Source organism: Eutrigla gurnardus, assembly GCF_963514095.1.
Source record: "Eutrigla gurnardus genome assembly, chromosome: 7".
Lineage (NCBI taxonomy): Eukaryota > Metazoa > Chordata > Actinopteri > Perciformes > Triglidae > Eutrigla > Eutrigla gurnardus.
In genome coordinates, this window is record NC_139921.1 from 19,046,894 (window position 1) to 19,069,856 (window position 22,963).

At 41.7% G+C, this 22,963-nt stretch overlaps 1 protein-coding gene across 1 annotated transcript; it reads right to left on the minus strand.

Moving 5' to 3' along the window:
- Positions 1-467: 467 nt before the first annotated feature.
- grhl1 (grainyhead-like transcription factor 1) lies at positions 468-13,674 on the minus strand. Its single transcript, XM_084014105.1, has 16 exons — positions 13,454-13,674; positions 11,217-11,406; positions 10,846-10,919; positions 10,205-10,338; positions 9,876-10,111; positions 9,193-9,275; positions 8,752-8,905; positions 8,534-8,645; positions 8,266-8,360; positions 6,096-6,339; positions 5,097-5,224; positions 3,842-3,870; positions 3,528-3,613; positions 2,563-2,648; positions 2,214-2,278; positions 468-1,823 (listed from the first exon to the last, which is right to left on the minus strand). The coding sequence occupies exons 1-16, from the start codon at positions 13,471-13,473 to the stop codon at positions 1,709-1,711; spliced, it is 1,851 nt and encodes a 616-aa protein (XP_083870231.1). The 5' UTR covers positions 13,474-13,674; the 3' UTR covers positions 468-1,708.
- Between the last annotated feature and the right edge of the window lie 9,289 nt (positions 13,675-22,963).

Genomic DNA, 22,963 nt, shown 5'->3' on the forward strand with positions numbered 1-22,963 from the left:
ATACTCCATCTGAATGCTCCACCCCATAAGAAGCCCACAGTTGCCAGGTTCTTTAGAAGAACTGGACGGGCCATTGCCACGGCCTGCGTGAGATTCTGGGGCATCTTAGTTGAATAAATGTTGCCTCCGCCAGCGGGAAGGAATGGGTTTTCTCCGGGTGCTCAGTCTTTATATGCAGGGGCTCAGTCTTTAATACTGGCCTCACAGTGATCGGTAGGTTGCTTTTCTCCACCACGATCTTTGCTATGTGAACATTAAAACAATGTCATCTGTGGATGTGGCATGACTGTAAAAACACTGTCAGTTAAAAAAAGTCAGGCCGGAGAAAGTAATTGGACGGCCTACATGTCTGTCAATGCTTACTTCCTGGTTCATAGATTACAATTAGATTAAGTATGTTGTCAAATGTTAAGTTAATAGGTCAAACGGTATGAGAGAACCGAAGAAAAAGTCGAAGGCAACCAAAACAGAAGCTACTGGAGAGCCTTTATTGGGCACTTTGTGCATCAAATCCTTTACAAAAAAAATCATTTAAAAACACATTAACGTTTTGTCCCTTGACATATAATGTTAGAATAACTTCATATAAAAAGGAAAAAAAAAACATTATATTAATAGGAATAATAGAAATTTGGATATATATATATATAGTAAAAAATACAATGACCCACATCCATCTCTTAATAAATATATACACAATAAGTACTGAGATACAAAAGGAGGGATGAGAGAGATCCATTTTCAGTGGATATATACAACAATATTTCCATTAAAAATCTTTTTCTGATAACATGTAGTACATACTGTAGTTATGGCAATAGAGGAGTACTTTTTTCTGAATGTCTGAACCTAAATGTCATATTGCACTTCCAGAACAGCCTGACTGTACTAGACATTCATTGACCTATTTTATCAACATCCAGAAAACTACTCTACAGGGGAAGGGTAGCTGTGTTTTAGTATCATTATCAATATATTTAGTGGCTATTTAATACTTACAAAGAGGCCATAATTTATATTGATCTGACAAAAATCTTAAGACATTTCATTCACAAACATGTATCCTATGCTAAAAAATACTAAAATACAAAAAAAAGGAATAATATTTACATCATTCTACCCTAATTGTATGATGGCTTAAGAGTTTTACACACTAAATACTGCAATGTTGTTTAGTATTAATACACTGAACCACTGGGGCTCCATCAACAATTTGCTGTCTTCATTTTGTGCATGAAATAACTAACTTTACAGATTGTAATCATCAGTGCTATGGCTTTAGGAAGGTAATGATGATCCGTTTCTCCTGATAAAAAGAAAGAAACCCTGCTGCTTGCACAGCATGAGGTATAGCAGCACCACAAATGCTCTGCACACAAACGAACAAACTTAAGCATTGAGGCACAACTAACTGAATCTAAAATAATGGTGTCAAAACAAGCAAACCTGTCCTCACTTGTTGATTTGCGTGGACAAAGAATGTTTTTAAAATGGATCAAAATGTATAACTTGCATACCTAATCAACATTAAGGTCTATTAAGAGCTATGGCTTTTGAAAATTCCGCTCGTGGGCTCTTTTGACATGATTACAGCATAAAGACAACATGATTTAAGTTTCAGATCAAGTCCATTATCGCTAGATGTGTAAACAACTATTCCTGACGGCTCCATTTCATTCGTCATCTATCGGGCCCGGGCAGTGCCGCCTCAGATTTCAGTGAGGGTGAGTTTGTACATGCCGCCCATCTCCTCCATGGTGATCTGGAAGGTGTCTTCGTTGGAGTAGTGTTTGATGATATTGTCGTCCATGTGGACTAGGATCCTTTTAGAAAAAAACATGTCTGTTAGTGACTTGTTTATTTCATCCTCATCTCCCAAAACCAAAATCGGAAAAAAATATTGATGAATGCACGAAGAAAGCGATATTCAGTATACGTGTAAAATGTGCAATGATCACTGTACATTCTAGTTTTAAAGCAATACTTTGACATTTTGGGAAATGCTCTTTGTGACGACCCTCTCTACCCTGTGTGCCTGTTGCTTGGTTTGTGTGCCAGCGCTCTCCCTTAAAATCCCTCTTGGCGATCAGAAGCTGGTTCTCCCTCTTCTCTAAGACTTCTCTAAGACACTCGGAGTGTTGTGTTTGATCTCTTTTAGGGTTTGCTCGACACTGTCGTATGTGCATACATGTGGTGCACTCAATCATACTCACCCTTTCTTGCACTTCTTGTACACTTTTCCAACCTTATCCAGAGGTAATTCATACTTCTCTGAAATCTGGTTGAAAAAGAAAACACAAAAGCTTGAACAAAGATCATATGGAAAACAACTGTCTAATCCTTTACAGACGCCCGATCGAACTGTAATAGCTCATCAATTCCACTTTTTGTTCCCCAGAATTACTGTGCATGACCCTGAAGTAGATTCAGACCTGCCTCTGTTTATACATTATTCCTGGGTCAGTGTCCTGTCAGAGCTTATTTGACCTGACATCATCGACACAGAAAATTCTGGGCCTTTTACGAAACTGAAACATAAAGTGAGAAAACCAGCCAACTTACAGCTTCCACCAGGCCTTTCAGTGTGGGATTCTTCAGCATGAGGGCATCAAACACCTCCTCCGTCTCTTTGCGCACGTACAGCAGGACTGTGTGGTGAAAAGACAAAGAAAAAGCACACACGTTCATGGGTTGGAAACGAAAACAATCCCCAAATCTGGCCTCAGACAAAAGTCACTGGCAGGCGGTCTGAACAGCTCGCCTGCTAGCGTGATTCATTCGTGGCCTTTAAATATGACTATAAGAGTATGTGCACAGGGGATTTGTAACAGTATGGTAAGGGACTGGACAGTGGCGTTTATCAGTGCTACAGCATACAGTATATAGGCCACAGTTCATTGTGGTCTGGAGCTGCTCTGGCGCTGTTCAACACATTGCCAGTTTTCTCTTTCACACAAACATCATTCCTTCCAAACCAATCGCACGACCGCCAATTTTCTAAACACAACAGCTGCCATGGAAAGAAACGTCACCTTCATCTTTAACTTAGTTAGGAATGGAGTTTGATTTAAGCTTGGTGACAAATTGGCCATGAGTTTCACCGGGTCAAGCTTTATCTTAGATCTAAAACACCAACTTCAGACGTCATGTCTACTTTTGACCTCTCCTCACACGCTAATGGTTGTATATTTGTGACATGAGTTGTGAGCAGACCAAAGAGCACTTAATGATCATTTTAGCTTCTGAGATTTCTTTTAAAGGTTTTAAAATGACCAAGGCAAAGTCCATGATAAACTCTTCTACAGCAAATGTTTTTATTTGCTTTTTATAAGTATTTATTTGCACATTTCTGTGTTAGGAAAAAGCTTGCTGCATGCATATGAATGGGATGTAGGGTAAAGGGCACACACTTGTTTGCTTGTGTGCGTGCACATAGTTATCAGTGGTATTTTGTTGGGTCAGTGGAGGCCTGGGACACGTGTGTGTGTTTTGAGAGACCTGAAATAATCACATGGCTCAAGTTATACCTTTCTTTGGTTCTTCCCCTCTCGCCATCTTGTTTGGGGGCGAAGCAAACTCATCATCACTGAAGGGTAATCTCTTCATACCCGAGCTGCAGTGGACACACAAATGCACAAATCACTGCTTAAATGCACTTAATGCACAGCCAGCTAGCAGGCTATAAAAAACTCATGTGTATGCACGAAAAGCCCTGGGGCATTTCCTAGAAGCAACATGTAACTCTATATTCCTTTAAATGGGAAGGAGCCAAAGGTTGTCTTGGTTCAAAACTGCTCTAAAAGCAAGTGCAAGTGTGAAATCAGGGCCTCAGTGAACTCACCTGTCCTCTCCGTCTTCTGTCGGGAAAGGCTGCAGATGAAACAGAAACAGAGAAATGAACTCAACTGTAGACAACTATAGTATCAGAGGTGACTTTATATTACTAAAAGTATCTTAGATACTATCATACGAATATATTTCAGAGAATTGGGTGCTCAATATTCATGGCAAACCCAACATTAAGTTGCAACTGCTGCAGTAACTCCTATATCATGAATAGCTAAACAAAAACCAGCTACTCGGCTGTAGTTATATTTGTGCAGCGAAGGAGTTTTATTTCTAAAGCACCTTTCAAATACAGTGGCAATTCAAAGTTTACCTAATGTTAAGAAATGCATTTAAAAACACAATAAAAAGCTGAATACAGTAGAATCAATTAAAATAGGTTAAAATTCGATGTTAATAACTCTAAAATCTACAATTAGGTCAAATACATAAAGAAGAAATACAGTTATGGTGCAGTTACATTGCAGTAATGTTTTCGTAAACTGAAAATTTCAATCCATGAACTCTTTAACCACTTAATCTTTTAAAATAATGCAAAGGGTGAATCACACATACGTGAAAGCTGCTGTTTTTTGGGAGCCTGTTTGCTTTGCTACTGTATTGATTGCAGGCGTCGCTCCGAATAGAATTCTATTCTGAGAGGGAACGCAGTAAACCCAGAGTTTATCAGAAACTGATAGCTGTTCAGTCAGGTTCAATGTCATCGGCAAGGCCAAAAATAATCTTCTGTCCCTCTCTCAGCCTCGCTGGCAGCAAGGTAAACTTAATTAATCTGGCATACAATGTGACCAGCAGGGGGCACTCAAAGGTAACAAGCAGTGAAATGTATTTTTCCTGCAGTTATTTTCACTACAAATAAAGCAGTTCATCCTGCAAGTCAAAGAAAACATCCCAACGACCCCAAAAAAAAACCAACGTGTGCGGGTCAAGTGTACATGGACACACATCTTTGGAAGTGTCATGTGACGTGTTCAACTTGACTAGAGTCCAGTCACAGAGGAAGATAACTTGGCCGGTACAAGTCTGGCACATATCTGGAATCTACACATCTCAGAGCGTGAAACCAATACTCACTGTTCCTGCCAACTAGCGAGCAAGCATGTCACCTCGACCCAGCTGGCTGATGAGCACTTTGTGGGTCATCCAAGAATGTTACACAAGTGTAGTAAACCAAGACGCTCATGGTCAGAAATGACACGCAAGACGTGTTAGTCCACGCGAGAGTTTAGCATCTGTGGCCGGGCACTCACGTGGCGCTGGAAGGTGGAGAAGTGGATGTCAGGGATGAAAAGGACAGGCTGGGTCTCGTGGTCGTTCATCATCTTGAAGATGGTCACGTCGTTGCGTTTCTGAACGATGGGAATTTTGACATCCACAACTGGGAGGAAAAAGACACAACAGGGAGAAGACTTCGTCTATTATTAAGTGGCTTTTAAAATCTAAATTGGCTGTATTTCAGTTTCCAGTAACCTGGTGGGAAACATCTGACTTATTAGCTGCTAAATACTCGTCAAGATTCACTAACAATTGTTATACTTGTGCGCGTTATACTTGTGCGTGTTATACTTGTGCGTGTTATACTCGTGCGTGTTATACTGGTGCGTGTTATACTCGTGCGTGTTATACATGTGCGTGTTATACTCGTGCGTGTTATACATGTGCGTGTTATACTCGTGCGTGTTATACTCGTGTATGTTATACTGGTGCGTGTTATACTCGTGTGTTATACTCTTGCGTGTTATACATGTGCGTGTTATACTTGTGCGTGTTATACTGGTGCGTGTTATACTCGTGTGTTATACTCTTGCGTGTTATACATGTGCGTGTTATACTTGTGCGTGTTATACTCGTGCGTGTTATACATGTGCGTGCTATACTTGTGCATCTTATACCCGTGCGTGTTATACATGTGCGTGTTATACTTGTGCGTGTTATACTCGTGCGTGTTATACATGTGCGTGCTTTACTTGTGCATCTTATACCCGTGCGTGTTATACTTGTGTGTGTTATAATTGTGTGTGTTATAATTGTGCGTGTTATACTCGTGCGTGTTATACATGTGCGTGTTATACTTGTGCGTGTTATACTCGTGCGTGTTATACATGTGCGTGCTATACTTGTGCATCTTATACCCGTGCGTGTTATAATTGTGCGTGTTATACTCGTGCATGTTATACTCGCGCATGATATACTTGTGCATGTTATACTCCTTTATGTTATACTCGTGCGTGTGCTCCTGAGTGACTCACACGCCAGGCCGGGGTTGAGTTCGGCGACCTTCCCTTTCCTGCGGGACTGCTTCCTCTCCTCGTCTCGGATCTTCCTCTCGGCTCCCTTGTCACAGAAGACTTTGATCTGGCAGAAGGCGCGGTGGATGGGCTTGTTGCTGCGGTTGTTGTAGCTGTAGGTGTCGATCTGCAGGTTCAGAGGAAGACCCTTCACGCCCTTCTGGGAGGAGAAGTCGGTGCTCAGACAGTTGACGGAGATGAAGATCTGTGGAGGGAGGAGGGAGCAACAGTTGTGTTTAAATTACAGAGAAAGTGTTCAACTTGATCCACGTTAAGCATCATAGTGGAACACCCGAAGGCCCTTTCTGCAGTTCCATCCTCAAACTACATTCATGTTCTATGTCGCCCTCTATTGGTCGACTGCAGTAATCACAGGCTCATGTTTTTCCAAACGTGGAGATGCTCCTTTGTCCTCCTGGTGCTTGTAGTGAAAACAGGTTATCATTGTGTCAACAAAACACACTATTATAATGCTTGGAAGCTCCTAACAGAGAGGACCCAAGGGGAGAGCTGCCGATATATCTGAGAGAAGAAATATTATTGAGGGGCAAAAAAGAAAAGGTGTCTTTGTATATCTATATGTCTATTCGTGCATTACATAAAGTAAAACCCTCTGGCATGTAAATATGTTGAGTTTGTTTTATTTATAGTAAATATATTTATATTTCATGTAGAGACAAGTGGAGAAAACCAGTTGAAAGTGATGATGTCATGATGTCTATCGAGTTGAAATAATATCACTTTACATGTAAATAGACTGTATTATAGATCTATTTCTTAAATTTTTTTCTGCTGTTTGTGTGTATGAATAGTACAAACATATTTTCTACAACCTTAAAGTGTTTTATGATCATATTTGGAGTGGTTATCAATAAAGTTTTTTTTTTAGGACAACATCAGTAAACTGCCCCAGAGCAGGTAAACATAAGGGATGGGCTGCCTTTTGCAAATACGCCACAATACATATATGCTGGAGAGCAATCACCCTGGGGGCAAGTCACACACCTGCACGCACGCGCGCGCACACACACACACACACACACACACACACACACACACACACACACACACACACACACACACACACACACACACACACACACACACACACACACACACACACACACACACACACACACACACACACGTACACAATTCATCTTCATCTGTCATCCGACATCTCAGTGATGAGATGCTCAAACAACGCAGCAGGGTGGTGCTCCAAAAAATACACACAAGGATGAACATCCTATGGACACAGGCCTCGAGTCATGAGACAGTTAGACCCACATCCTGGTGCGTGTGTGTGTGTGTGTGTGTGTGTGTGTGTGTGTGTGTGTGTGTGTGCGTGCGTGCAAGAGAGGTTTGAGCATGTGACTGTTTTTAAGTTGTAGCCCTCAGAGAACAAGACGCTGGAGCTGGAGATGAGCTGTGGCGCCATGTTGTCCCTTCGTCTGTTTAGCTTGTGTCCTCCATCTCGGGCTGACACTGGATCAGTGCCAGAGGGAGCTGACATGAGGGTCAACAACAAATGAAAAATGGACGAGAGGACAGGAGATCCTCCTTTCAGTCACCTCTCCTACCCCGTCGAACAGGGTTTTATTTGTTAACTCTCTGATCCGGTCTTCACCCCCAACGAGTTTCCTCATTCCTTTGTTGCACCTGTCTCGTGTAAAATACCTTAACACGCGGCATCACAATAGGGGTGACAGGCAGGTTGGACGAGTCAAGAAAACCTCCATGTGTCTGCGCAACGAGACTAAACACACAAGTAGAGGGGAGGAACAACGCGACAGCATCCTCACTCTTCTATTTAGGCCCCAATTTTCTTTAACAACTGTTTTGGAGGATCCCAACGGACAAAGCCGCCGTTGATCACCGACAAAGGGGCGTCAACACCTGAAACCTTAATTCTGGTCTGTGGCAAAAAAAGCACACAAGACCTTAAAAAAGAGAAGCAGTCTATTTTTGGCTTAACGTGTTAAGTGTGTTGATGTGAAGAGTTCAAGCCCCGGATGTTTATGGGAAACCTGTGGGCCAAAACCCTGAACTTGTTCTTAGAGAATTAGAGAATTAGAAGCAGCTTTGTGATCGGAAGGTGACGTCAATGAGTGTGTGTATTATTTCTCACCTTGGCTTCCTCATTGGTGTCCCAAGTGAAGGAAATGGCATTATAGGAAATCTCCTCAATGTTGCCAATGGTGTTGAAGCTCTCCTTGTAGTCAGCTGTGACAATAACATAAAGAGTTCAGTGACCATTTTAAAAGTACAGTGAGATACTGGATAATTCAAATCACCATCAGCTGATTCCTAGAGTCCCTTCATAGCAGCACTCTTCTGTCAAATTGTACATATTTTGTAATTGACAGCGTAAATAATTAAAAAAAAGTGGTTCTTACCAATATCCAGACACCTCTGCTTGGCAGTGTGCTGTCTGGAGTGCCAGTATTTCCAGTGCTTCAGTTGATCATCTCTGCACTTCTCCTCCCCAAACACCACCATCACGACACTCTGGCAATGGATTAACACACACACACAATCAATACGTTATACAGACAATACTACTAATAATCCTGTTACTTCTTTAGGTTGATTTTGCATTTGTTTTCTTTCTTACCCTGACTTTGGTGATGGGTTGCTGCATGCCTTTGTTGTCAACCTCCCTGAGGGTTATCGGGTAGAACTGGCCCTTGTTGAGGTACGTCATCGTCCCGTCACCCGTCTTCTGACGCAGAGACTTGGACGCCTCAAGAGTGTACTCAAAGTTATTTCTAAAAAAATGGCAAACAGATTATTTTATTTCCTGTAAAACTGGATGACAATGCAACAAAAGGCGTTCAAAAACTTGGTGCGCGCCTCATTTATCTGCTGCAGCTAAATCAAGGCCTTTAAAATCTGTGTGCGGCTGGGTAACGTCTGCATGTGCAGCCTCTTTCACACGGAGGGGAGTCCTGTGTCTCCCCTGTGACGGCGATGAATGGGGCCATTCGGCGGTGTTGTGTTAAAAAGCTGAATGGCGGTGGAAGTCGGACGGTGGGCAGGCGGCAGGGCGACTTACCCCGGCACGGTGTTGAACTGAGTGTAGTCCTCAGGCGTCATGGAGGCCATACGTAACTGGAGATCCCCTGGGAAGGAAAACACCTGCAGTGCACACAGACAACAGATAAGAAGTGTGAAATAATGTTCGGCGAAAAAGAGAATATTAAGCAGTGGTTTGGAAGGATTTATGTTATAAATAAAAAAAAGTATTTTTATAGCCTTCCTATAATTCACCACCAATATTTCCCCCCGTGCATTTTATTTTCTTTCTTTCACCACTTATAACAGTTTGTGTAGATTTAATTAATCTGTTCTTCATCCCCATTTCTTTACGTTTAAATGGCTCTTCCCTCATGCTGCCAACCCCCCCTCATCCCCTCCTGTAGGGGTTTTGTTGGGTTACTCTATTCTAAGGTAAATTCCCCCCAGGTTAAATAGAAAAGCAGGAGAGAGAGAAAGGGCTTTTGGCTATTGTAGGAGAAAAGTACAGCACTTTATTGTGTTGCTGAGACAATGGCATAATAACACACTGGCTGCTATTTTGGCATGTTCAAATAAAACCAGGGAAGGCTGAGCCCACCGCTGGCTCCGTGGGATCAGGTGAATATCCTATTGTGTGATGGGAGAGATCTGAGAGCGGAGAGGAGAGGAAAGGGGGGGAGCATTCGCGGGGTTTAGAAAGAGGGGGATCGAAACACACACCTCCTGGGAACCGTCCTTGTAACTCTCGGAGAAGGTGGAGTCGGGGGGCGTGCGAGAGTGGGTGTTGGGGCTGTACTGGACCGTGTTGTGGGTAAGCTGGCGGTCAAAGACGGACACGTGGCCGTCGGTTTCGGCACAGTTGTTTGGCACAGTGACGGAGAAGCCGTGGGTGGGCACCTCGGTCTTGACAGACGGGTAGTTTGGCACAGTGGCAATGGAAACCGTGACGGTCGTGTCTGAGGAGACAAAATCAGCAAAATGACGATCAGATCTTCTGTTTTTTTTCTGTTTTTTTCATGTCTGCTTATGATTACTGAATGTGAACAGACCTGGTGAGGGGAAATGAGCCCTCTTGTCCTGGGCTAACTGAAGAATATTGAAGGGGCCCTTGAGGACCTGGATCCTGCTCTCCATACCGCCTTCCTGATGAGGAGCTATGGAATGTCCGGCCTGGTGCTGGTGTCTGCAAGAAGCAAAAAAGCCCTGAGTACTGGATTTAAAGTGTTTAATGTGTCCAAATCCAGGGACTAATCGATGAGCAATCCAAAAGTTCTGCACTACTCGTGCTACTTCAGCTCTCAAACCTACTGCTTTTATTCTCCTTTGAAATTTAAAATCTTTATGTGTTCTTTTTATGACACTTTGTGTCACTTGTTGTGTGGCTGTGAATGTTTTTTACTCTCAGTCAGTCTCAGTGAGATCCCTTTAAATGGAGAGCAAATCTAGTGGATTAGACTCCTAAATTATGCTCAACAAAGTCCTCCTCGACAGATGAAAACATGTGCAGTTTTAAATACATTTTAATTTATGAAGAGTAGGCAGCACCGCACGGCTCCTTCTATATGCAAATGTGCACTCAAAGTTCAGAAATTGTGAAATGGCTCGAGTCCTTCACATCAGGGTTCCCCTCTGCTTTTTCGTGCTCTTATTTTTAAAGGGGGGTTGGTATAACGTGAGGGCTGCTGCTTACCTTTTGTTGGGATCCACATCACAGACCAGGGCTTCTGGCTTGCTCTGGGTTATTGTTCTCTTTTCCCTGGGCACCTGTATAGGAGGGTAAACACAGCCGCTCAGCATCTGACCACATCACATCCAACAAGCCGGGTCATCCTGCTGTCTATAGATCAGTTACATGACATTGGCTCTGCCTCACAGATGGTGCATCATGGTCGGATGTCAGCATGGAGAAAGGTGGTATAGGTAAAGGATTTGGTAACTAAGCCCCTGACACGAGATTTTGCACTTTCCATTGCCTCCTGATGCACTGCGAGTTCATCGTGGAGCTCAGAAAGTTGGAGAATCGTTACCGTCAGGACAGTAACCCCTCAGGGTTTTCCTTACCTTATAGTAGTCGTAGAGCAGGCCGAGAGCTGCGGCGCTGTCCTCGTCCCCGTTTATGCTCATCATGGCCTTGGTGGCGGCCGTCAGCGGGTTCTCCAGAAAGGACTTCCAGGCTTCATCTTCTGTGGTGAAGGAGCGACGCTGGCCTCCATAGCCCGGCTCGTTCTGGAGAACCAGGACAGCACGCTTACTGCGAGAAGACAGAAGTTTCATATGCAAACGAATTATTAACATGTTAATAACATGCATTTCAAAAGTTTTCATCACATGATTTTTTCAGTTGTTTTCAGTGAGCTTCTCCACCACCATTCGGTGGATTGACGGCTTCAATCACTACGTCGTTCAGAACAGACAAACAGGTTATGAAAGCGAGGGATGGAACCGTGTAGATGTTCATCATCTGTCAGACCTGTTGTTCAAGCTTTTCAATCATTGTGCAACAAATCTCTGCCATCGAACCACTGAGGTGTCTCAAGCGAAAGATGCTCTACCGGCTGGTCCGGTGTGACAAGTCCATTGGGAACTTCTCATTGGTTGAGTAGCTGACCGCAAGTGACACACCTGACCCCACCACATTCCAACGCCGCGCTGCTGTTTTCGTATGAGTTTTTTTTTTTAATCGTAGTCACGGGCTGCGTCTCTTCCTCGGCCTTCTTGTGAGGCCTGTAGCGTCACTGCTTTGTAAACAGGACTGAGTTGGACCAGTAGGAACCCACCAGCTGGCGCTTCCTTATGTGTCGTCTGCTTGTGACGGTCTTAACGTCTTCATTTAAGCTCATCCAAGTCTGGTTTTTCATGAATTTCATTTTAAAGTAAATGAAGATACAGTTTTACATTGCACATTTCAACACTGAACTTGCTTATTTACAGTAAATGATACTGTTTGCTCAGCTTATATTTACTTAGACATATTAAGCCAAACGGCAAGCCAAAAATGAAATTAAAGTTTCATCTCGATCGTTGGTTTTCCTTGTCAGACTTTGAAAACTACACACACGTATAACAGGCCTTCAATCGTCCTGCCACGACGGAGCGATTATGACCAAGTGTAAACGGACTGGCTCAGTTTCCATGTCGAGTATCCACAACAAATACAGCTTTTTTCACCTCCTCTCAATGGTCAAAGCAAAGTGATAATTAGTAATTCTATATCTAATTGTGCCATGTTCATAAAAGGCAACCTGATAAGATCCATTATTTACTGGTAATAAAACTCTAAAGAATTGTAATCCATTATTAAAACAAAAGGAGAAGAAAAAAAAAAAACAGTTTGAATGTTTTCCGGGCAGAGATTAAAATGAGATTTCACTTGTAGTCAGTAATGCAGCAGGAATTCACAATCACAGTCACTTTTAATGCAAGAAAAAACACACGATTCTCTTTAACATTTAGAGAAGTGTGCACTGCATGGAGGCTAGAAGAGGTCATTTTTGATACCTGAATCATTTGAGCCTTGTGGAGTAAAATCCACTAACCTCATATGGCCCTGTGCTTGCTTAGACGACTGTCTGTGTTAGTAAAGACGGGCCAACGCCTAGCAGGTGTACAATTTCACTCCTCTCAGAACTCCCCTTGTCAATGTACCCAAAAAAAGAAACATACAGAATATAAGCTAAGCATTTAAAAAACAACATCAAAATTCAACATCTTTTTAATACCTTTGATCAAAACTCCTACATGGATATAAAACCCGTCTGCAGAGCCGGTTTCCCTTTAGGCGACAGCCCTGCTGAGCTCCCCTGTTTATTCCTCGACAAACATCATTGAGACTATCCACATAGCTGTTAGAGCTTTAAGCAAAACCAAACACTAAACCGCCCATCGGCACCACGGGACAGTGTTTTTATTCCAGCGGGCGCCTCCGCTCGCACGACAGGTGGAGATACACCTGTACAGGCTCCAACATGACAGGTGAAACGAGCGGAGTCACACCATGGGAAACTAGGAGATACCATCGCCTGGCAGCGAAGCCTTTAAGTAAAACCTTAATAACAATAACAACTAATAATAAAAAGACATAATTAAAAAAAATATATAATCTAAGATAACATTTTAAAAGCAGCTGAAGGTCAGAGGTGAACCAGAGTCTGAGTTCTGTGCCGTTAACTCTATAACAAACACACACACACAACAAAAAAAGGTGCATAAATCCCCCAAAAATATTAAGAGTTAGTATTTCAAGCTTAGAGTCTCGTGCTCGCCGTGCGGGCTATAAGTGGAGAGTCAGGACAACTTACTTGTCATGCTCCTGTGACATGTCGGTCGGTCGAACTGGACTTTCTAGTTGGTACTGAAAATCCGATCCGTCTTCTTTACCGTGGCAAACTCCGCCGCTAACGCTGGATGAGGGCCGCGGCAACAAACAAGGTGTCCCCTAGTGAGAGAACGGGTTTTGTCGGCTTTTCTCGCTTTTTTGGGGCAATGCTGAGAAATTAAGGCCGGTTTTACCTGTGACAGGCGAGCGGATTGGATTACAGGTGGACGGGGGGCGGGGCCTATACTGTCAATTGCCCTCTGCGAGGTTGTGATTGGCTCGCCCGGTGGCCTACCTGAATGCTGTGGAGGGCAAGCCAGAGGAGGAGCAGGGTTCAACAGCTGTGATTTTATCGTGTTATGTGGGAATTAAATATGTTGAAATGAGTCATTCAGCTTTTATTAAACAGGAAGGATGATTAAAGACGAAACACTGAAGAATAAAAAAAGACATAAAAAAACAAGGATGCAGCAGAATTACAACGGAATCACAACTGATACATTTATTTATACATGCATGATCACTGCAGCATTATGGGCAATAATGGTAGGCTCCATATGTAGGCAATATGAATACTTTCTGGATAGTTTAGTCCTGCATCCAACGTGAATCAAACTATGTCGGTATGATCAATGCATGGAGCTCATTAAATGATTTAAATGCATGCAAAGTTAAGATGAGGACAAAAAATGTATAAACATTTTAATTTAGTTTATAATAACATAAAAAAAAAACCTGTTTTAAAAAGATTGGTTGGCTTTTAGTCCGGTGAAATTGAAAATTGAAAGAGGGCAACAAAAGCCATGGGGCTTGTTTTGTACAAAATATATTCTGAAGTTTATCTGAAGATATACAATTTAAATCTGTCAAATGTCACTGCTCATATCAGTCCAGTGTATTGGATGTAACCAAGGTCACTAATATGTTTTATGCTGTTTGAGATTTGTGGTGTAACTGTGACTTTATAGTGGCTTTATTCCATATTAGTGCGCAAACTATATCTTCTGATACAGATCCGGTCGTACGGAACAGATTTCCACCAGTTGGACTATTGGTACGGTTGTTTTCCAACCAATTATTAATGATTTGAAACATATTTCAGTATCACTTGAGTTATGACAATCACAAACAATCAATTATATATATATATATTTTTAGAAGTATTTATTTTTAAATACTAAAAGGCTCTAGATGTGCCCATTTATATTTTCTGCATTTTCTTAACCTGGAAATGTGTAAATAAAATCAATAAATAACATAATAAAATTAAGTATAATATCATTTAAAGGTATGTATTTGGAGTTTAGATAGGATTTTCTTTCTTCCGCTACATCTCTGGAAGTCAGCACCAAGAAAGTAAAATTTTGTTTCACTCATGCAAATAAAATCTAACACAACATTTTCCTCCACATGGCTGTTTTCCATCCAGCCTACTTTCATGCAAGTCAACGTTTCTCCTCATTTTATGAAGAGATAATCCCACCTGTGCTGCTGTTACCGGATGATCACACACAGCCTTGTTTACATTTTCCTAGGGAACAGATTAGCATCAGCCTGTACAGCTGCAGGTAAGAAAAAAGGCAAATTAGTCCCCGAAACCTCCAGAATCATCAAAAGAGTGCAAATGAAACGCTGAATTAGCATGCAACCAAATCAGGGGGGCCACGCTTAACGGTTTTCATCCAGACCAGCATCCTGCAACTGGTTGAACGAAACAGGACTTTTGGTGTGGTGTACTATATTTGCATTGCATCTACTTTTCATAAGCTGTGATGACTGCGATAAAAAAAGAAAATAAACATACATTTATAATGCAACCTTAAAACCTAACAACAGGAGATGAAAAGGAACACCTTGTGAAAACAAACAGCTTTGTTAGAGCCGGTGGGAGATTAAAAGATGCTATCAACAACATTGAAAGTTTCACCCTACAAACACACAGAAAGCCCTACCCCCCCCCCCCCCCCCCTCCTACACCCCACACCCCACACCCCACCTCCACCCTTCCCACTCTCTCTCTCTCTCTCTATAACACACAAACACACACACACACACACACACACACACACACACACACACACACACACACACACACACACACACACACACACACACACACACAGACTCAACCTCCTGCTCCTGGATCCTGGTTTACTGTTTATTTATCCCAGTGGAAAGACACCTGCTTCTCCCGGAGCTTGTTTGTGTTTGCACTGAAGACATGGGTTAATGCAGACAGGGAGGGATACGAGGCTGTGTGTGTGTGTGTGTGTGTGTGTGTGTGTGTGTGTTTCTCTCTCTCTCTCTCTCTCTCTCTCTCTCTCTCTCTCTCTCTCTTTGAGGCTGGGAATATGTGCCCTGGCTGCTGATGCTGGGTCTGACTTGGTGCTGACTCGACAAAGAGAGGGGCCGAACCATGGGGGGAAAACACGCAAACGAAAAAAAAGTGCGTGGATCAAAGCGTGGGATCAAATCTCAGAAAAGACCTGTTGAGTTCTTCCCGGGAAGTCGTTCTGAGTCAAAGTCACAGACTGACGTAAACATCCTGCTAAAGAAAAAGTTAAGAATTATCAACAAAATCTGAAAGTAACAAAAATGTTCCTCATGCGGAGAATTGCCCCTTGTGACAGATATATTATGGCGTTATTAGTCTGTTAATAATATTGATACTCGTGGGAGAGGGAAGATGAAGCTTGTTACATTTGTACCCACCTTTTGGACTTTTCTCTCATATTTTCTTTAACGTGAAATACTGATAATTTTACCACTCAGGGCCTCAAACAATTATTCAAATTAACTTTACATTAATGTTCACTCACATTTAGTAGTTTTCACATATATATTTTAGGTAAAATCTGAACCTATAACGTGTAATTATTGCTATTGCTAATTATTGCTATGCAGATGATGATCAGTTATACATCCCTCTTCACCCTCAACACATGAATTTACATGACTGCCTTAATTATATTCAAACTGGATGGATGATCATTTTCTTAAACTTAGTGGTGATAAAGCAGAGGTTAGAGGTTATCTATTGCTGGTCTTCTATCCAGGAGAACCTTGGTTCTTTCTTTAGATTCCACTCATCTGTCACCAGTATGTGAAGTATTTGTTCCTTTTTTAAGCTGAGAAATGTAGCTTAATCATTAAAATGAGATGCAGATATTACATTCATCTATCTAGGACAACTGTATTTCATTCACAAGTGGTCTTGAGTGCTACCACTTTGTGTGTGTGTGTGTGTGTGTGTCCCCAATCTGTGTTAATGCTGATTATCAGATGATTGCTTCCTTTACGCAAAGGTGTTGTATAAAACACATTTACTTAAAAACCGGAGAAAGAACCCTAAAGTTAAATTAAAGTCTGCTCTCCAGCAGAAGGGGACCCACACCCAGGCCAGGCTTGCGGTAGTTGCTGGTGTTCAATAGCCCGCAGCAAGAGGTGATCTCATGACTGTTTGCAAGAGAGACAGAAATCCTACAGCGAGGACTGAACGGCGCTGCATTAAACCACAGACCAGTGGACATCCAAGCATGTCAGTGTACCCTGTAACACGAACCGATCCCAACAGTTTCCAACGTCTAAACCCTCCAGGATGCTTTGTGTCGTCTTTGTCAATTTGCTCAGCGGGATTCAGCCCCCCCCCCCCCCAACACACACACACACACACACACACACACACACCTCCCTCCTCTTGGAAGACAGTTGGTTTTAAACGCTGTCCCGCCTCACTCCAGGCACATAACCGGGATGGAAATAAGATGCAAATCCAGCCCCGTTTTTTTCTCGCATGTGAGCACTTGTCTGTTGCTGTATCGAGGTCTGTTTGAGTCACCCTAGTCCGTCGGGGAAGGTTTTGAAGCTCACTGTTGTTGGGTAAACAGCCGGAGAGTCACAATGAATAATGAAACAGTGTTGTAATGTGTTTAAAGATCATTATCATGTTGTTGGCCGTTGTCTCACTAAATGTTAACAGGCACTGTAATGGTGCTCACAGGGCTCTTCAGGTATGAAATGAAGCGCAGGGTTATTGTTTGCATCTGCTCCACTCTACCTAGATGACATATTCTCAGGCATTGTTTTATAGGCTTGTTCCTTTGTCATTTATGAGACCCCCTTGTGCTTTTCCTTTTGCTAAAAGAGCCTCATCAGACTCTCTTCATGATTGTGATGTTTTCGGGTGTTTTGCTGAGGCCAGGGTTAGATGGTATCACACTGTTCCCACTGATGACAGTAAAAACAATCGCAGACACTGAGGGCATGGCAGACCCGCATGCTGCTCCACAACTCCTAAAACACTTGAGCTAACACACACACACACACACACACACACACACACACACACACACACACACACACACACACACACACACACACACACACACACACACACACGCACACAGACAGAGGTGGAAACAGGTCAGTACTTTTTCCAGGTGTTCCGGGATTCTGGGATTCTTAATGGAGTGTTTGTGTGTGTTTGGCTTCACAACACTGCTGATGTTGTAGCCCTGAGCTGTGGATGCTACTTACCGTTCAGTCCGATTAAAAAGGCCGTTATCATTCACAGATGCCGCAAATAACCTCATTATCAAACCCACTGTGATGATTTGTAGAGCTGAGATGTTTATTTGGTGAATCGGTTAGTCGACTCTCTGTGATAGACTGGCGTCCTGTCCAGGGTGTACCCTGCCTTCGCCCAATGACAGCTGGGATCGGCTCCAGCCCCCCCGTGACCCTGAATACAGGATAAGCGGTAGAAAATGGATGGATGGATGGTTAGTCGACTCTCCAAATATCAATCGCCAACGAAGACGTGGCGTGATTATTGAAACCATTAACTTAGATGCAACTCATCTGTTGAACAGATATGCTGTTTTGCACTATAATTTTGAGACCGACTTTTTGTAAATGACTACACACCTGTATCTGCATTAAACAAATCACTCGAAACGAAATGTGTTGTGTGTGAAAACAGCTGTAACCAATTCGATCACCTAGAAATCAGAGCTTGAACACTACAAATAGGATTGAGGTTTGTGTGCACAACAATGGAGGTCACATTTGAAGACAGTTGGAGTTTGGTTAACAGTGCAAAACAACAACTATATGTGCATGTCATCTTTAGTTAAAGTATGTGTGTTGTTCGTATATAAGAGATAATAAATAGGCTTTTGTGTGTTAATTTGTAATGGAAAAACAGCATTTTTATAAGAGTTGAGAGCTTTGGATGAAGTGTTTTCTTTCATAAGAGATATCATATTTTGTGTAAATGTTTTTACAAAATTTCAGATATTGTATTTCACTAATTGCAAAACAAACAAAATGTTTTCCAATCATTTGTATTGAAAATGGGATCATAGACCAAACAAGCAATATGAAGACATCTGTCCTTCTTTCCTACTTTTTGACATTTTATCGATCAAGTATACATATAATATGGGAAATGCAGGAAACTGGCTCCTTGATAACGGACAGCAGTACAAAGACAAATAGAAACAGCATTTGCAAACATGCATAGTTCATCACAATATAAATAAGTGCAAGATGCACAGACACATCTGCTGCAGTTAACTGTAACATCTGCAGCTGTAAATCAAATGATTGTTGTCATCTTGTTGTGTTTGTGTAACTTCTGCTTAATTTACCTAACGATTCATTCCAAGTGAGATGATGATGATGACGATGTGAACCGTTAGTGTTGGGTTCAGCCACCTGACAGATAAAAACAGGCCCGGACGTAGCACGCTCAAATTATACTCAACACGTATTATATTGCAGTTAGGCGGGAGATTGTGTGCATTCTTTATCTTCCCACCCCTGTCTGGCTTAATCTCATAAAAGCGATGCCGTACTAACTGTTTTTGTATTTACAGTCAGCTAACTGTGAGTTGAGTGAGGTGATTAGGAATGCAGGTGAACAGAACGCACAGCATTCCTGCGTGCTCTTGGTTGCTTTGACGCACTATTATACGACTCACGTCCATGGGAAATTCTCTTACCTTCACCTTCATTCAGAGCAAACGCAGAGAATTAAATCTATAAATGAAACCTACAGTAAAAAAAAAACAGCTCACCATTATCAGTTTGGATTACACTCTCCAGTTGTAGATACTATCAGATGCAAATCCGTTCTATTAGCCATTTATTGTTAGTGATGAGTAAGTGTGACTGTGTAAATCAACCTGCTGTAACATCCCGATCAGATGGGATCTCATCAGTCGAAATCCCTCAATCTTCTCATCAGGCCGCAGACACAAGTGGTGGTTTGTCTGGATCTGCTTGAATGTCTGGATGTCTACAACTTTTCACCGGTCATACAAGATCGTTTTTTTTCTTCAGTTGACAATCAAACAAAAGCCTTTTTGCTGATGATTGCCCAACCTTTACTTATTGCGGTGTCGTGACTTCAGAAACGTACAGACGACAATGTGTGCCTTATTTCTACGTCACATGGGAGCTGGATAGCGTGCTGGAGGTTTATGGATGGGACCAGTGAGGTGATTTGTGACTGAAGGCGGCTATTGTCGTTGAAGAAAGCGTGGGAGACCGCCGAACGAGTTCTGCTACTTGTCACCTGGCTCAGCCTCTCCGTCTGCCTTGTCAGGTTTTTCCTTCTGCTGTGATTCGAAGTTAACTCACCTGCATAAGCAGCAATCACAGCTTCCCCACCTATTATTGCATGGAAGGCGTAGTCCTTTCTTAATACATAAGTAAAAGTAGCAATACTATTATGAGTTTGAAACACATCACAATCATAAAGAAAAACAGCTATTTCTGATGTATATTGAAGAGGTTCATTCAGCTTACTAATATACTTTTTACACTGTTTCTCTATAAAGGCCAATAAAGTAAATTTAAAGTCACACCAACGTCACGTGACACCTCTGATGAAGGCGACAGAGGCAAGGTAGCCGAAACTTGTCAGGTACAAGAAATTTACTTTCTTGGCCTTTATAGAGAAAAAGGTGTAAAAAGCTATTTCTGACTATTATCGGGCTGATGCTTTAACATGTAGCTTGTTGTAGCACCAAGGTGGAAGCGATTGCAAAAAAAATTTAAAGATTCAATTTTAAAATGTATTTGCTTGATTTTCATAGTATCAAGTAGTAAAATATAAAGGATATAAAATAAAGATAACATATAGAATAGAATATAGAATATAATTATTATAATAAAAAAGAACCCAAAGCTTCTTTTTAAACTAAATTATTTGGACTTGATTGGTAAGCTTCAAATGTTGATAGATAAATAAAAACTCTTTAAGAGGACATGTCAATATTATTAAGATGGTAGTACTCCCTGAATCAATCCATATTTTTTAAACGTGCCCTCCTTCTTTAGACTCCATCAGCCATTTATCTGGGCTAATAAGCCTCAGTGCACACTTACCAAAACCCACTGGGCCTCCTGTTTTCCAGCATTATTATTGGACTTCTAATGCCAGAACATGGGATTTCTGGAATCTGGAGCTGTGAACATAGGAGTGACCTGCATCCCAGTTTCCCTTCCTTGCTGTTATAAGAATTTTGTATAACCTCATGTCTTAAAGTTTTCTTTGTTTAGGTTACAGCCTTATGTGTTGAACTGTTTATTACTTTAGTATCCCCATGGCTGCCCTAAATGTTATCAGAGGCCTGGTAGTCAGGATGTCTGGTTCTGCACGAAGATTATCTGTCAGTTAATCTCCTGTGTCTTTAAAAGACTCAAGTCACAACACTGATTTAAGCACTTTCTCTGTAGCATTCTCATACGTTGTTGCATTGTAACTGCTCCTCTTGATCAAGATTAAAGTCAGACGTCGACTTTACTTCTGTCTCTGATCTCCTCCTTGGGTGAATTTATTTGTTTACGGACAAATTCTTTTAACACTTGCTTTATAAAATAGCTAAATGACATGATATCCTGTCTGTACCATGAAGATATACTCTGTCAGATTCCCATCAGGTTTCTAAGCATCTGGGGACCTTTCATTCAACATATTAGGAGGGAGAAGTGTTTGTTATTTTATCTATTAATTTTATTTATTTTCTTTGTCTTCTAGCCTTCGTCTTGGGTTTGTTTTAGTTTTTTATGCTTCTGTAAAATGGAAAGTTTTCAAAAATAAAATACATAAAAAGAAATACAATCGTGCTTTGGTCCAGTATAAGAGGAAATAAATAAATATTAGAAGTTTTTTTTCCAGCCATCAAAAAGTAAAGCGATGAAAGAAAAGGCTGGATTTATGTGTGTGGTGGAACTTCATGTCCCCTTCCTGTGCTTGCGTTGACGCTCGCCCACACACAAACACGCTTGCGTGACACGCTCAGAGTCACATCACTCAGTAGAGAGGAATCCTTCCTGAACAGATTTGCTGTCAAACCTGAAATGTGTCTTCAGGAAGAACCAGGAAACAACAACTGAATTTGACATGTTTCTGTAAGTTCTACTGAGTTATAAATCAGCAGGTCGACACTCACGGTCATTTTGGATTCAGCTAGATGTTTTCATGTAGCTTCAGTGTAATATCTCTTATGTAAATGATGTTTTTTTTTGTTTTCTTTTTTTTAAATCCCTGAAAATGACATGATGTGTAAACGCCTGATGAATAAACATCACATATCCTCAGTTTAAATTGACTGGAAGGAGCTTTGTACAGATATGATGCTGTTCTTTTGTCTGCCTGTTGGTAGAGATGTTGCAACGCTGGCCAACCTTCCCCTAAACATCCCAGAGTACAGCACATGGTTCTTTTAACAGTTTTATTATGCAACATAGTCTTTTTTATTTTGTAGTGACAATGTCTATGGAACATTGCAAAATTGTTGAATTTCGAACCTTGAAAGGTCTTTTATTTCTTTAAGAGGGATAGTCCTCCTATAGGTGTAGATGTGAGAAAAGTGACAATCAAAAGTCTTTCTTCCTCAGCTCAGGGGACGAGAACAGAGCAGTGAAGTCACTTTTCACTCGGGGATTTGATTTATCACAACACACACACACACACACACACACATACACACACAGTCTCAGATTTGATTTCTCGGTACAGTTAGTTGGAGCTCATAGGGCATGTATAAACCTGCAGGAGTTTCTGTTGTCTTCCAGCCAACCGGTTGCTTTTTGGTGATTACAGCGATCTTGTTGTGAAGTAGTTGCTGGAGTGAAACCCATTTGTCCTCCCCACCTGTTTAACCTGTAACATAGAGAAAAGCGTCGACTGTATGATGCCACACCGATCAGGGCGCTGCCTCGACCTGAGTTGGAAGGTTTTCGAGAACCCCCCCCCTAAAAAAAAAAAAAAAAAGCAGTTGGAGGCAAGCGACAAGACGGCCCAAAAAAATGCAATGTCAGGCCTCGACAGAGAGCGGAAGAGCACAGAGGAGTTTCACTTGAACCAGGGCCAAACCTCTGAGCCTGAGGTGGGTGAGAAGCAGGGAAGATTGGGGTGACATTCTTCAACACATCAGTTCCATAGAAAACGATCAAATTAATTAGTGGTAATATAATACAG